General features: G+C 37.0%; 1 protein-coding gene across 3 annotated transcripts in view; it reads right to left on the bottom strand.

The window, feature by feature from the left end:
• Nucleotides 1-14,152, bottom strand: part of GPD2 (glycerol-3-phosphate dehydrogenase 2) — a 184,378-nt gene that overhangs the window by 79,710 nt on the left and 90,516 nt on the right. For all 3 annotated transcript variants that reach the window (XM_049887267.1, XM_049887268.1, XM_049887269.1), the window contains exons 5-6: nucleotides 13,811-13,908; nucleotides 12,698-12,861 (exon numbers count right to left, since the gene is read on the bottom strand). In XM_049887267.1, the coding sequence (XP_049743224.1) occupies nucleotides 12,698-12,861; nucleotides 13,811-13,908 (262 nt within the window). The remainder of the gene's footprint in view (nucleotides 1-12,697; nucleotides 12,862-13,810; nucleotides 13,909-14,152) is intronic.

The following is a 14,152-nucleotide window of genomic DNA, read 5'->3' as shown; positions in this document are numbered from 1 at the left end:
CATAAAACAAACCTTTGCAGAGTCCAAAACATCGAAATATTACAAAGCATCTTCTCAGACCACAAGGCAATAAAACTAGAAATCAATAACAGAAAAACTAGGGAAAAGAAATCAAATACTTGGAAAATGAACAACATCCTCCTGAAAAAAGACTGGGTTATAGCAGACATCAAGGAGGAAATAAGGAAATTCATACAATGCAACGAGAATGAAAATACTTCCTATCAAAACCTCTGGGACACAGCAAAAGCAGTGCTCAGAGGCCAATTTATATCGATAAATGCACACATACAAAAAGAAGAAAGAGCCAAAATCAGAGAACTGTCCCGACAACTTGAACAAATAGAAAGTGAGCAACAAAAGAACCCATCAGGCACCAGAAGAAAACAAATACTAAAAATTAGAGCTGAACTAAATGAATTAGAGAACAGAAAAACAATTGAAAGAACTAACAAAGCCAAAAGCTGGTTCTTTGAAAAAATTAACAAAATTGATAAACCATTGGCCAGACTGACTAAAGAAATACAGGAAAGGAAACAAATAACCCGAATAAGAAACGAGAAGGACCACATCACAACAGAACCAAATGAAATTAAAAGAATCATTTCAGATTACTACAAACAACTGTACTCTAACAAATTTGAAAACCTAGAAGAAATGGATGAATTCTTGGAAAAACACTACCTACCTAAACTAACACATTCAGAAGTAGAACAACTAAATAGACCCATAACAAAAAAAGAGATTGAAACGGTAATCAAAAAACTTCCAACAAAAAAAAAGCCCTGGCCCGGACGGCTTCACTGCAGAGTTCTACCAAACCTTCAGAGAAGACTTAACACCACTACTACTGAAGGTATTTCAAAGCATAGAAAATGACGGAATACTACCCAACTCATTCTATGAAGCCACCATCTCCCTGATACCAAAACCAGGTAAAGACATTACAAAAAAAGAAAATTATAGACCTATATCCCTCATGAACATAGATGCAAAAATCCTCAACAAAATTCTAGCCAATAGAATCCAACAACACATCAAAAAAATAATTCACCATGATCAAGTGGGATTTATACCAGGTATGCAAGGCTGGTTTAATATCAGAAAAACCATTAAGGTAATCCATCACATAAATAAAACAAAAGATAAAAACCACATGATCTTATCAATTGATGCAGAAAAGGCATTTGACAAAGTCCAACACCCATTTATGATAAAAACTCTTACCAAAATAGGAATTGAAGGAAAATTCCTCAACATAATAAAGGGCATCTATGCAAAGCCAACAGCCAATATCACTCTAAATGGAGAGAACCTGAAAGCATTTCCCTTGAGAACGGGAACCAGACAAGGATGCCCTTTATCACCACTCTTATTCAACATTGTACTTGAAGTCCTAGCCAGGGCAATTAGGCTAGACAAAGAAATAAAGGGCATCTGGATTGGCAAGGAGGAAGTAGAGTTATCACTATTTGCAGATGACATGATCTTATACACAGAAAACCCTAAGGAATCCTCCAGAAAACTACTGAAACTAATAGAAGAGTTTGGCAGAGTCTCAGGTTATAAAATAAACATACAAAAATCACTTGGATTCCTCTACATCACCAAAAAGAACACCGAAGAGGAAATCACCAAATCAATACCATTCACAGTAGCCCCCAAGAAGATAAAATACTTAGGAATAAATCTTACCAAGGATGCAAAAGACCTATACAAAGAAAACTACAAAGCTCTACTACAAGAAATTAAAAAGGACATACTTAAGTGGAAAAACATACCTTGCTCATGGATAGGAGGCCTTAACATAGTAAAAATGTCTATTTTACCAAAAGCCATCTATACATATAACGCACTTCCGATCCAAATTCCAATGTCATATTTTAAGGGGATAGAGAAACAAATCACCAATTTCATATGGAAGGGAAAGAAGCCCCGGATAAGTAAAGCATTACTGAAAAAGAAGAAGAAAGTGGGAGGCCTCACTCTACCTGATTTCAGAACCTATTATACAGCCACAGTAGTCAAAACAGCCTGGTACTGGTACAACAACAGGCACACAGACCAATGGAACAGAATTGAGAACCCAGATATAAATCCATCCACGTATGAGCAGCTGATATTTGACAAAGGACCAGTGTCAGTTAATTGGGGAAAAGATAGTCTTTTTAACAAATGGTGCTGGCATAACTGGATATCCATTTGCAAAAGAATGAAACAGGACCCATACCTCACGCCATGCACAAAAACTAACTCCAGGTGGATCAAAGACCTAAACATAAAGACTAAAACGATAAAGATCATGGAAGAAAAAATAGGGACAACCCTAGGACCCCTAATACAAGGCATAAACAGAATACAAAACATTACCAAAAATGATGAAGAGAAACCCGATAACTGGGAGATCCTAAAAATCAAACACCTATGCTCATCTAAAGACTTCACCAAAAGAGTAAAAAGACCACCTACAGACTGGGAAAGAATTTTCAGCTATGACATCTCCGACCAGCGCCTGATCTCTAAAATCTACATGATTCTGTCAAAACTCAACCACAAAAAGACTAACAACCCAATCAAGAAGTGGGCAAAGGATATGAACACACATTTCACTAAAGAAGATATTCAGGCAGCCAACAGATACATGAGAAAATGCTCTCGATCATTAGCCATTAGAGAAATGCAAATTAAAACTACGATGAGATTCCATCTCACACCAGCAAGGCTGGCATTAATCCAAAAAACACAAAATAATAAATGTTGGAGAGGCTGCGGAGAGATTGGAACTCTTATACACTGCTGGTGGGATTGTAAAATGGTACAACCACTTTGGAAATCTATCTGGAGTTTTCGTAAAAGGTTAGAAATAGAACTACCATACAACCCAGAAATCCCACTCCTCGGAATATACCTTAGAGATACAAGAGCCTTCACACAAACAGATATATGCACACCCATGTTTACTGCAGCTCTGTTTACAATAGCAAAAAGCTGGAAGCAACCAAGGTGTCCATCAACGGATGAATGGGTAAATAAATTGTGGTATATTCACACAATGGAATACTACGCATCGATAAAGAACAGTGACGAATCTGTGAAACATTTCCTAACATGGAGGAACCTGGAAGGCATTATGCTGAGTGAAATTAGTCAGAGGCAAAAGGTCAAATATTGTATAAGACCACTATTATAAGATCTTGAGAAATAGTAAAAACTGAGAAGAACACATACTTCTGTGTTTACGAAGGGGGGAGGGAGGCAGGGAGAGGGATTTTTATTGATTAATCGGTAGATAAGAACTGCTTTGGGTGAAGGGAAAGACAACGCTCAATACATGGAAGGTAAGCTCAGTTGGACTGGACCAAAAGCAAAGAAGTTTCCGGGATAAAATGAATGCTTCAAAGGTCAGCGGAGCAGGGGCGGGGGTCTGGGGAACATGGTTTGAGGGGACTTCTAAGTCAATTGGCAAAATAATTCTATTATGAAAACATTCTGCATCCCACTTTGAAATGTGGCATCTGGGGTCTGAAATGCTAACAAGTGGCCATCTAAGATGCATCAATTGGTCTCAACCCACCTGGATCAAAGGAAAATGAAGAACACCAAGGTCACGTGACAACTAAGAGCCCAAGAGACAGAAAGGACCATGTGAACCAGAGACCTACATCATCCTGAGACCAGAAGAACTAGTTGGTGCCCGGCCACAATCGATGACTGCCCTGACAGGGAGCACAACAGAGAACCCCTGAGGGAACAGGAGATCAGTGGGATGCAGACCCCAAATTCTCATAAAAAGACCATACTTAATGGTCTGACTGAGACTAGAGGAATCTCGGCGGCCATGCTCCTCAGACCTTCTGTCAGCACAGGACAGGAACCATCCCCGAAGACAACTCATCAGACATGAAAGGGACTGGTCAGCGGGTGGGAGAGAGATGCTGATGAAGAGTGAGCTAATTATATCAGGTGGACACTTGAGAGTGTGTTGGCAACTCTTGTCTGGAGGGGGGATGGGAGGATAGAGAGAGAGGGAAGCTGGCAAAATTGTCACGAAAGGAGAGACTGAAAGGGCTGACTCAATAGGGGAAGAGCAAGTGGGAGTACGGAGTAAGATGTATGTAAACTTATATGTGACAGACTGATTGAATTTGTAAACGTTCACTTGAAGCTTAATAAAAGTTAATAAAAAAAAAAAAAAAACCTGAAAGCTCAGAACTCTGTCTTGAATGTTTTTGGCCTTGATGCTAGGCACAATGCCTAGCAAATAGTAAGAGCTCTTGGTTGAACAGATACAGGGAATACAGGATGGAAAAGAAGAATGTGCTGTCTCATTAGGGGGACAGCAGCTAGGAGTACACAGCAAGGTGTGTATAACTTTTTGTATGAGAGACTGACTTGATTTGTAAACCTTCACTTAAAGTACAATTTAAAAAAAAAAATAGTAGGAGCTCTAAAAATACATCTTGGCTGGACCAGTAAATTGGGAGGAATACAGTATGTTTTTGATAAATAGCTTTTGACTCTGATCCCTGACTGAATTTTTTTTTAAAGGGTAAATGGAGTGGAAGAGGTAAATAGCTCATTGTAAACTCATTAGAACTATTTTTTAAAAAAAAAACTTACATGGATAGCCTGCTATTGGTGGACTTTTAGCATATTTTTACATACGGAGTACAATATAGATGACTATAGGCTCAATGTGCTAAAAAAAAAAAGGCTCAATGTGCTACACCTGATCAAATCTACTTTTGTGTGCTTTTGTTTTTTTAACCTAATTATAAGAGAATGAAAGCCTGGTATTTAATACATGCTTAGTCAAGTGAGCAATAAACAATTGCAAACTTTCCTAAGGGCTATTCTGTTGTCTTGTCATCAGGAAGCTAAAGCATATGCTGGGTGTTAGCCTGGGTGGACATAACGTGTCCTATTTACTCAAGGTTTCCTTTGAAGCCACAATTTGTAAGTTTTGTTTCTTAGGGGTACATGTCAAACTTCATTTAGCATTGGTTGGTATCTGGATACACTGAATAGCAAAAAGGCAGCATTTGGGGGCAAAAATATATATATATATACACACACACATGCGCCTGCTATATGAGCAATAATGTCAGGTTCATTTATGTAACTCAGAGAAAACAAGAGGAAAAATACGATGGAGAACTTGACATTACAAAACCAAGATGAAAAATTATTCAGTTTGTAAATACAAAACTGCATATGGAAGAGAAATATTAAAACAAGGAATCTGTTTTCATATTTCTCATTCTCCATATGCAGTCTGGTGTTCTAATCAATGTCTAAGAGTTGGGTAACTTTAGAAAAAGTTCTATTAAAATTTCACATTTTTTATCCTTAAATTTCAAAGATTACGTACTTACCTGGGGCATATTTATATGCATAATATTTTCCTTTCTCATAAGAATGTTGTACGAATTCTTCTGGGAGTATCTTCAAATTTTAAATATATGGGGACATTTATGGAACTGATGTTTCACTTTGGAAGATTTGCATGAATAGTAAAAATTTGTTGGAATAGAGCGTATCCATAGAATTGACTCAAATAAAACAACTAATATTTGAATAATGTTTTGTACTTATAAAGATATTTTACATTTATTAGTTCACTTTAATTCTCAAAACACCCCGTGAATTACATATTACAAGCCCAAATTTATGGACGTGTAATGTGGCACTCAAAACACAGTCAAGTTTGTAAATACAAGTCTTGTACTTCCACATTGCTGATCACTTCAACTACATTACATTACTTTGGAAAGTAGTTTTCAAGTATGATCGCGATGATTATGATTGTGGACAACTTATCATGCCATTTTCATCAATGTTATTTTCTAAGACTCAACCATGTTGATCAGTTGAGCTATAGCTCGAACACTTCCAATGCTGCGTTTTACTCCATTATGTGAATACAAGTAATTTCTTCATTTATTTCTTGATAGATATTTGCATTGTTTCCCTTTTTGAAATTACATCTAGTACTTCAATAACCTTTTTTGTGCATATCTCCCAGTGGACAAGAGTTTCTCTGGGGCATACACCTAAGTACCAAAATTGCTGGATCATGAGATATATGCATGCTTAACTTTACTAGGAGTGTCAAACTGTTTTCCAAAGCTTATATGCCATTTTATATAACACATATTTTTACAAAGTCTAAAAATAAAACTAAACCAAAGATTATTTAAGAATATATGTTTCCATGGTAAACAAAAAAGGTAGAGAATTCTGATAAAATTCAGGATAGCAGTTGCTTTTAAGGGAGAGGGAGGAAAATGAATGAAAAGTAATCAAAATCAGCTTCAATGTATTGGTAATATTTTTGGTTTTAAGGTCAGCTGTGAATTCCAGGGTCATTTTAATCAAGCTTCACAACTTGCATATGTGTTGTATGTATTCTTCTATATGTACCAATATTTATGTTGTTGTAAAACTTGGTAGGTACAATAATAAAGATCTGAAAACCGTTAAGAGCCTTGGGAATTGCTGGCAAATAGATACGTTACATTTAAAAATAAATTTACGACATTTTTAAGATGAAAATAAAAATAAACACAAGGTGACTTTTTTTAATACATCATACCAAATTTTAATAATTTTGAAATCACCATGATAATACCTTTTTTATTCTACAGTGCTGTTTTTTTTTTTAACTGCCTCAAAATTCACAGAAATTGGACCTTGCAAAATGAAAGAAGGGAGTATATGTTTAATTCTCCCAGAGAAATTTTCTCTTTTACTGAATGCATCTATCTTGAAAACATTCAAATTAGTCAATTATCAAAGAAATAAAAGCAGTCAAAATACTCATGCACCGCTCCAAAAAAGAAAAATTCAATGGAGTACTCCAACAGTAAAGTCAATGCCAGCATGTATTCTCAATATGTATACTTATTTATAAATTATATACATATACCACTGTACATACAGATTACAGATAGTTAAGCCATATACAAAAAATAGGCATTTATAAAGAATTTGATAAAAAAAAAAAAGAGACCTACATAGATGGTTTTGTGAGCCCCACGAGGCCCCTACACTCCACTTTGAAGATGCTGTTCCAACCTTCCAAGATTTGGGTTAAGGATCACGTAGTCCAAACTTGCATAACGACATTGTTATTTTGTTTGTAAATCCACATTATTCAGTTATGTTTCAACTATTTCTATTACTCTGAAGAAACTGATGTGTCCTCCATTTAAAGTAGATAACACCCAATTATGTCAACAATGGTGTTTGTAAATACCACAGTGAGAATTAAAGGCACCATTTTTAGATCTGACTTATGTTTCAGAACCTCAATGGAAAAACAAAAAAATCACCTTCCTGCTATTGAGTAATTGATTTTTTTTTTTTTTGGCTTTCAGAGTAGATAAAATTAGCACCTTAAAAGATTTGTCTTTAACCCAGGCTTTCTTTCATTAAAGTGTACAATGTGGGTGCACACTCAAAGGAGTAATAGTTTGCTCCTAACAAAAGAGTCCGGATTCCACAATATGCCTTGTGCCAGAGGCATCGTTCCCCAAAGCATACAGCTAACTGCATCTCCTGCTGTACCTGTAACAATTTAATTGTATAAGTCAGCCTAGTCAAGCATCTCCAGCTCATGACTGGAAGACATGAAATTCATTGTCATTATTGTCCCTGTCATTTTGGATCATTATATCCTGCTGCAGAATTTTCCTCACTTCAGTGCATTTCTACCTCCAGGAGCCAAGGATTATAGCTGAGGTTGTGGTGGGGGCAGGACCGTGAACTACATTTACCTCAGGGGAGCCTGAGATTAAATTGGCTTTGCTCTCTCACGAGCTGAATTCATCTATTTGTATGCTGTGAGTTTTAGGTTGGAACAAAAATGAATATTCTAGTAAAACCTGGGCTTTAATTCCCCCTTTGAAACAGGGTTGTAACCAACTTTTATTTACATTAGGGAAGCCAATGTAATTTCTTGTAGGTTGCTCTTTTCATATGTGCATAAGTAATACTTTAGAGCATCATCTGATATGAAAAAGCAAACATCTCTCTCTCTCTCTGTCAATGCCTTGTCTCATAAAAAGGAAGTATTTAAAGCTATTATTTTGTTCTTTGGTTCCATTTTATAGAAGCTTAATAGGGATATGTAATGGTTTTAAATATTTAATGAGTTTTAATTATATCTCATTTTCTGTGCATTGGATTGGATGACTGGAGTCCAATAGCATGGCACCAAAGATTCACTCTGGGAACTGGAAGACTGAAGTAAAGTTGACAGAGGAAGAGAAAATAAGTTCCTGAGGAAATCAGCTGTCCCCAACAGCTGATTCACACAGCCTCACAGCCTGCCAAGTCATCCAAGCTTGTACTGCCTTAAATACTTTTTGCTGACTTAAGAGAATTAGGCCAGGCACCACCGAGAAGCATCCTTAGCAGTAGTAATGGCCATGGCAAAGGTCCACCTGGTGGGTCCCTGCTAGGAGAGAGGAAAGGGTGGATAGGAAAAAACTAGGGCATGTTTCAATCAGTGAGTTAGTTGCCTGTTATCTCTAACAAGATATAAGAAGAAATTATAACTGAAGGAAGAACCTGGTGTGTCACCTCCTATGCCAAAAAAATGCCAAAGTTCATTTCATATGGATTTTACTAAGAAATTTGACATTTCCTTTGTCTGGAGCCCCGATGGCACAGTGGTTAAGAGCTTAGCTGCTTAACCAAGAGGTCAGCAGTTTGAATCCACCAGCTGCTCTTTGGAAACTCCATAGGGCAATTCTACTCTGTCCTGCAGGGTCACTATTAGTTGGAATCAATTCAAGGGCAGCCTTTTTTTTTTTTTTTGTCTGTACTGATAAAGATGGTGGCTATTCCTCCATGTGTAAGTCTGTTGTTCTAGCACTTAATAATAAAATATGCCAATGGATTATACAAATGCCATGCACAGAACAGCCACTATTAATTACATCGAAAAGTATGTGGAATTTAATTTATTATCCTTGTGAACTTTTTGAAGGAATAGATTTTGTCTTAATCATACGCAATGGGCCTTCAGTATTGATATGGGTTTAAGTGTGCTTATGAGTAATTATGAAGAAAATTTTTGACCTTTGTACACAGGGTTGCTATGAGTTGGAATCGACTCAACGGCAACAGGTTTGGTTTTTTTGGGTTTGGTACATTTTGTACTTCAAAGGGAACATCTTTCAGCCCCAACATTTCAATGCTGAAGGGACCTTAAAGTCTGTCTCAGACCCTGGTCTGCATTAAGGCATGGCAATGTTCACTAGACTGTCCTAGTCTGTGTTCATACTGATACATTTCATTTTTCACTAGTACTGAAGCGACTGTGTAACATATTAATAGCAACAGTTTTTAGTTGCAAAATTTCTTGCAGCATTTAGAAGTTTGCTTCACTACTTATGACACTTTTTATCATAATCAAGATTATCCCAAGGTTAGCGTTATAAAAATAGTTATTTCAAGCAGCTCAAAATGTATCTTGGAATCGTTTGGGTGGCTGTCATTACATTCTCATAAGGGTTGTTTATGAAGAAGAGAATTTTCTCCTTTAGATTTACCTTATAAATTACAATTTACAGGATTGGGTACCTGAGAGTGAATGCTCCGGAAGGTATTTCTTTTTCCCTCTGAAATAATTTGGTAGCAGGATGATAATGTTATTTTTCTGGTCAAGGGGTGAGGCATTCCTTTCTCTTACTGAGCACAGCATTTGCTGCATGTAATTCCTTTACCTACGTGTTCCTCTCTAAATTACTTTCATGTCGATATCTAATTTGCTTCTCATGCCGTTAGGTAACACAGGAGTTGTCCCTACCTGTGGACACAGTCATGAAAGCCTAGAACTAACTCTTGTTTCACATTCTTGTTTTACCTTGCCTCAAACATGACATCCACCACCTGTCTATCAGTTTGGTGCCTTGTGTGTTGCTGTGATACTGGAGGCTTTACCACCGGTATTTCAAATACCAGTGAAAGTGAAGAGGACTTGAAGTACTTACTGATGAAGATCAAAGACCATGGCCTTCAGTATGGATTACACCTCAACATAAAGAAAACAAAAATCCTCACAGCTGGACCAATAAGCAACACCATGATAAACGGATAAAAGACTGAAGTTGTCAAAATTTCATTTTACTTGGATCCACAATCAACACCCATGGAAGCAGCAGTCAAGAAATCAAACTACGCATTGCACTGGGCAAATCTGCTGCAAAAAATCTCTTTAAAGTGTTAAAAAGCAAAGATATCACTTTAAGGATTAAGGTGCGCCTGACCCAAGTCTCATAGGCATGTGAAAGCTGGGCAATGAATAAGGATGACCAAAGAAGAACTGATGCCTTTGAATTACGGTACTGGCAAAGAATATTGAATATACCATGAACTGCCAAAAGAACGGACAAATCTGTCTTGGAAAAAGTACAGCCAGAATGCTCACAGAAGCAAGGATGTTGAGACTTCGTCTCACATACTTTGGACATGTTATCAGGAGGGCTCAGTTCCTGCAGAAGGACATCATGCTTGATATAAGAGGGTCAACAAAAAAAAAAAGGAAGACCCTCAATGAGATGGATTGACACAGTGGCTCCAACAATGGGCTCAAGCATAAAAATGATTGTGAGGATAGTACAGGACCGGGCAGTGTTTTGTTCTGCTGTACATAGGGTAACTATGAGGCGGAATCTACTCAATGACACCTAACGACAAGAACAAGCATGATGACATAGTTGGGCGTGTATCATTTCGGAAAATGTTTAAAAACCAAATGATTTATTGCAAATGGTTAGAACGTAATTATTTTTATCCCATCCATTCAAGGCTTAAGACTTTCAAATAGCAATTTGATATTATTTTAAACAATAATTCTCAAAATTGTTAAATAATCTTTGCTAAGCTTCATAATTTTGCAACCTGTAACAAGTTATAAAGGCCAAGTCAAGATTACAGAAATTCTTCTTCGTCTTGATTTTAATAGGACAATGTTTCTTCTGCATTAAGTGACATAGATTTCCCTTGGTTTCTCCATGCAGAATCAATAAGAATCTATAATTCATAACAATGCCAAACCAACATAAGACAGGATATCACAAACAAGTCTACATTTACTAAGATTCCTCTTAAGGAGATTCAGATATGCACAAGTTAATAAATATATAAAAGTGGTGCTCAATACATCACACAGTAGAGAAAATGTACAAGTACCTGAGATGGGTTTGTACAGGAGGGATTAGCAGTAAGCAGCAAAAGGCACAAACACTTCTATGTCAGGAGGGTAGGATGCTATTTGCAGAGTGCCTTCTTACTCCTCCTGGACAGAACCCTCTTTAATATAATCACCCAATAAGCTACAATGGATTAACATTAAGGGTCTGAGCAGGGAGAGCAAATTCACAGTTAAGGTTGTCCTTTAACATTCGAAATTGAGGGCACCAAAATAGGAGTTAAGTGGCCCCCTGTGGTGTTCAGATGTTGGAAGGCACTGCAAACTGTGAATTTTCTGGCTTTTAATGTTTGTCTAAAACCCTTAGGATTTTTCCACTAGTCTTGCTGCTAGGGCATTTTCTTGAGTTTGGTCCCCCATTGCCCCTTTTATGCAGATACTTTTTGCTTTCATATATAAAAGCCTGACACACAGCTGAGTTGATTCAGAAATGTAACACTTCGAAGAAGAAAAAAAGGTAGGTGTGGCCTCGAAGACATCCCACAATATGAAGTATAAATATTAAAGTCTCATGAAAACAAAACAAAAAATATTTCTTCATGCTAAGAGTTTAAATATCCAACAGTAAATAAAAAAGATTACATGATGGGGGGATCAGTAAGCATATAGCCTAAGATGTCCTTTGTGTCACAAAATTCCTAAGACTGTTTGAACATGTATCATTATCTGTCTCCAGCTATTTCCTTTTAAGTGGATGTCTGAGCTATTTTCCAATTCTATACACTCTTTAAAAATGACAATAAAATTTCACGAAAGGCTTTGCCTGCTTTGTTTTGTATTGCTTCGTGTTTGTGTTCCATCTGGAGATACAGTAAGTGGTTAGCTTCTTCAAAGGAAACTATAAAATTGTATTGTTCACACGCCAAAAAAAAGGAATGAACATCGAACACATGGTAAATGGACACTAAAGAAATGTCACTGCTAGAAAACATCTAAAATATGCAATAGAAACTGAGGGTTTGGTTTAACAGTTGCAATGTTAATCCACCTTCATCACATAAATTGCTATGTTCAAGAATTGTGTCCTGGGCAAAGTACGAACATGTCAATTTCAGCCCGGGGCCATTTTTCCCTAGGTTTATAACCCCTTGAAAATAGAGGTTTCATCTAGAAACCCTAACAGATCCTCAGCTGCTTTCAACATTATAACATGTTCCTAAGGCAAGTGTTCACTGGCAAACACCTAACAAATTAAATGGCATCAGGGTGGGGTCAAAATTCGTAGTGTTGGAAAATGGACCAAACCAACCATGGGATACAAAGTGGAAATCAAAGAAGAAAAGGAAAAGGCAGATCAAATAATAATAAAAGCAAAACATTATGAGGAGCCTTTCAGCCATTATTAGAGAGAGTGATGAATGTATGCGTGTAAGCTAAACATTAAATGTAAGGACGAAAACGATCTCATTAAGATTATACTGCAAGGCTCCTATGTGAGAGAAAAGTATCTTGTTAAAAAAAAAAAAAACCACATACCATCATAGTAGACAATCGCTCCTACCAGTCTGTCCTTCTGGAGCATTGGAAAATGCTCAAGGGCTCTTGATTTGCTAAGGACATAACTGCTTTTCAGGCAATTACTTCCTGCAACCAGATCATACAGCTTGATTCCTACCCAGTAGTAAGGTAATTGCCACCACCTACAGTATAAACAAGGGGAAAGGGTTCTTTAGAAACAGGCTATAGCATTAAGAACACCACTTTAAATTACAAAATGTTTTCCATTTAAGAAAATCAGAGCCTACCTAGCAGTGTACTGTTTCTGACACCAACTTAACTGAATTATATAAGCAAAGGTATCAGTGAGACTTTAATTAACGATCTCTAAGGCTGTGGTTCTCAACCCTGGCTGCATATTAGAATTCTCTGGGGAGCATTAAAAAAAAAAAAAATACTGGTGCTTGGGTCTCACATGTGTGGAGAATGACTGAACTAGCCTTGCATGGGAACCTAGATGATTCTAATGTGAACCCAGGGTTAAGAATCACTGGTCTGAGAAGTCCTAAGCAATCGATGACAAAAGATGATTGACAAAAATTATAAAATCTGTTTCTAGGCCCCCATAACACTCATATGGCTAAAAGAGTTACATAACCCACTTTTTCTTATTACCTGTCTTCCATCTTAAGGCAAACTTCATCAAGAGCTCACAACATTAGGAAGATTGGTGTTTAAAATTTATAATCTGACACCTCCAAACCAAATGTCAGCGAAAGTCAACTCGAGAATTTAAAATAACCCAGAATGGTTTGGCTCTGGAGTTGGTACAACAGGATATATTTTGACTCTCCAGTGCGAATGTAGCTCTTCAGCTACAGACACTCAATGAAGTAAGAATCTACTGATTACAAATGTTCAACGCTACCGCCTTTGCCTTCAAAAGCTGGTGCTTAGAGGTGGGTCAGTAGAAAAATTTAGGAAAAGCCACACTTTGAAATACAACAACGGAAAACATCTGGAAAAGATTCAAGATTGGCATCAATTAAAACCAAATTAAGAAATACACATTGAGGGATTATTTTCATTAAAACCATTGTTCTATTGACCTCAGATAAGCAAACAGTACACAGGTGAGATCAAAAGGCTTACTTGTAAACTGGAAGCATTATAGGTAATGGAGATGACAAATGGGGAGCAATTTCTAGTAGGTTGGCACGCTCATGAAGGGCTTCTTTTACCATCCTATACTGAAAAGCAAAACAGAGAAAATTAGTTTGGCAGTAACAGATCATAATATTTTCAAATGGCAAATAGACACCCTGCCAACTGATTGATACACAGAAACCTCTCTACCTCTGAGCGCCAGAGCTCCCGCCTAATCAAATTTCTAATAATACATCATGCTGTCAAGCTGAAAGATTTTTTAGAAGCCTTAACTGTATTTGCATAGGAGAAAAACATGCTGTCAGAGTTCCCAGGTGTAAGATATTT

The sequence above is a fragment of the Elephas maximus genome, chromosome 6, assembly GCF_024166365.1.
Source record: "Elephas maximus indicus isolate mEleMax1 chromosome 6, mEleMax1 primary haplotype, whole genome shotgun sequence".
In the NCBI taxonomy this organism is placed as follows: Eukaryota; Metazoa; Chordata; class Mammalia; order Proboscidea; family Elephantidae; genus Elephas; species Elephas maximus.
Note: the sequence above shows the minus strand (reverse complement) of the source record. Positions and strands in the feature narration are given on the sequence as shown.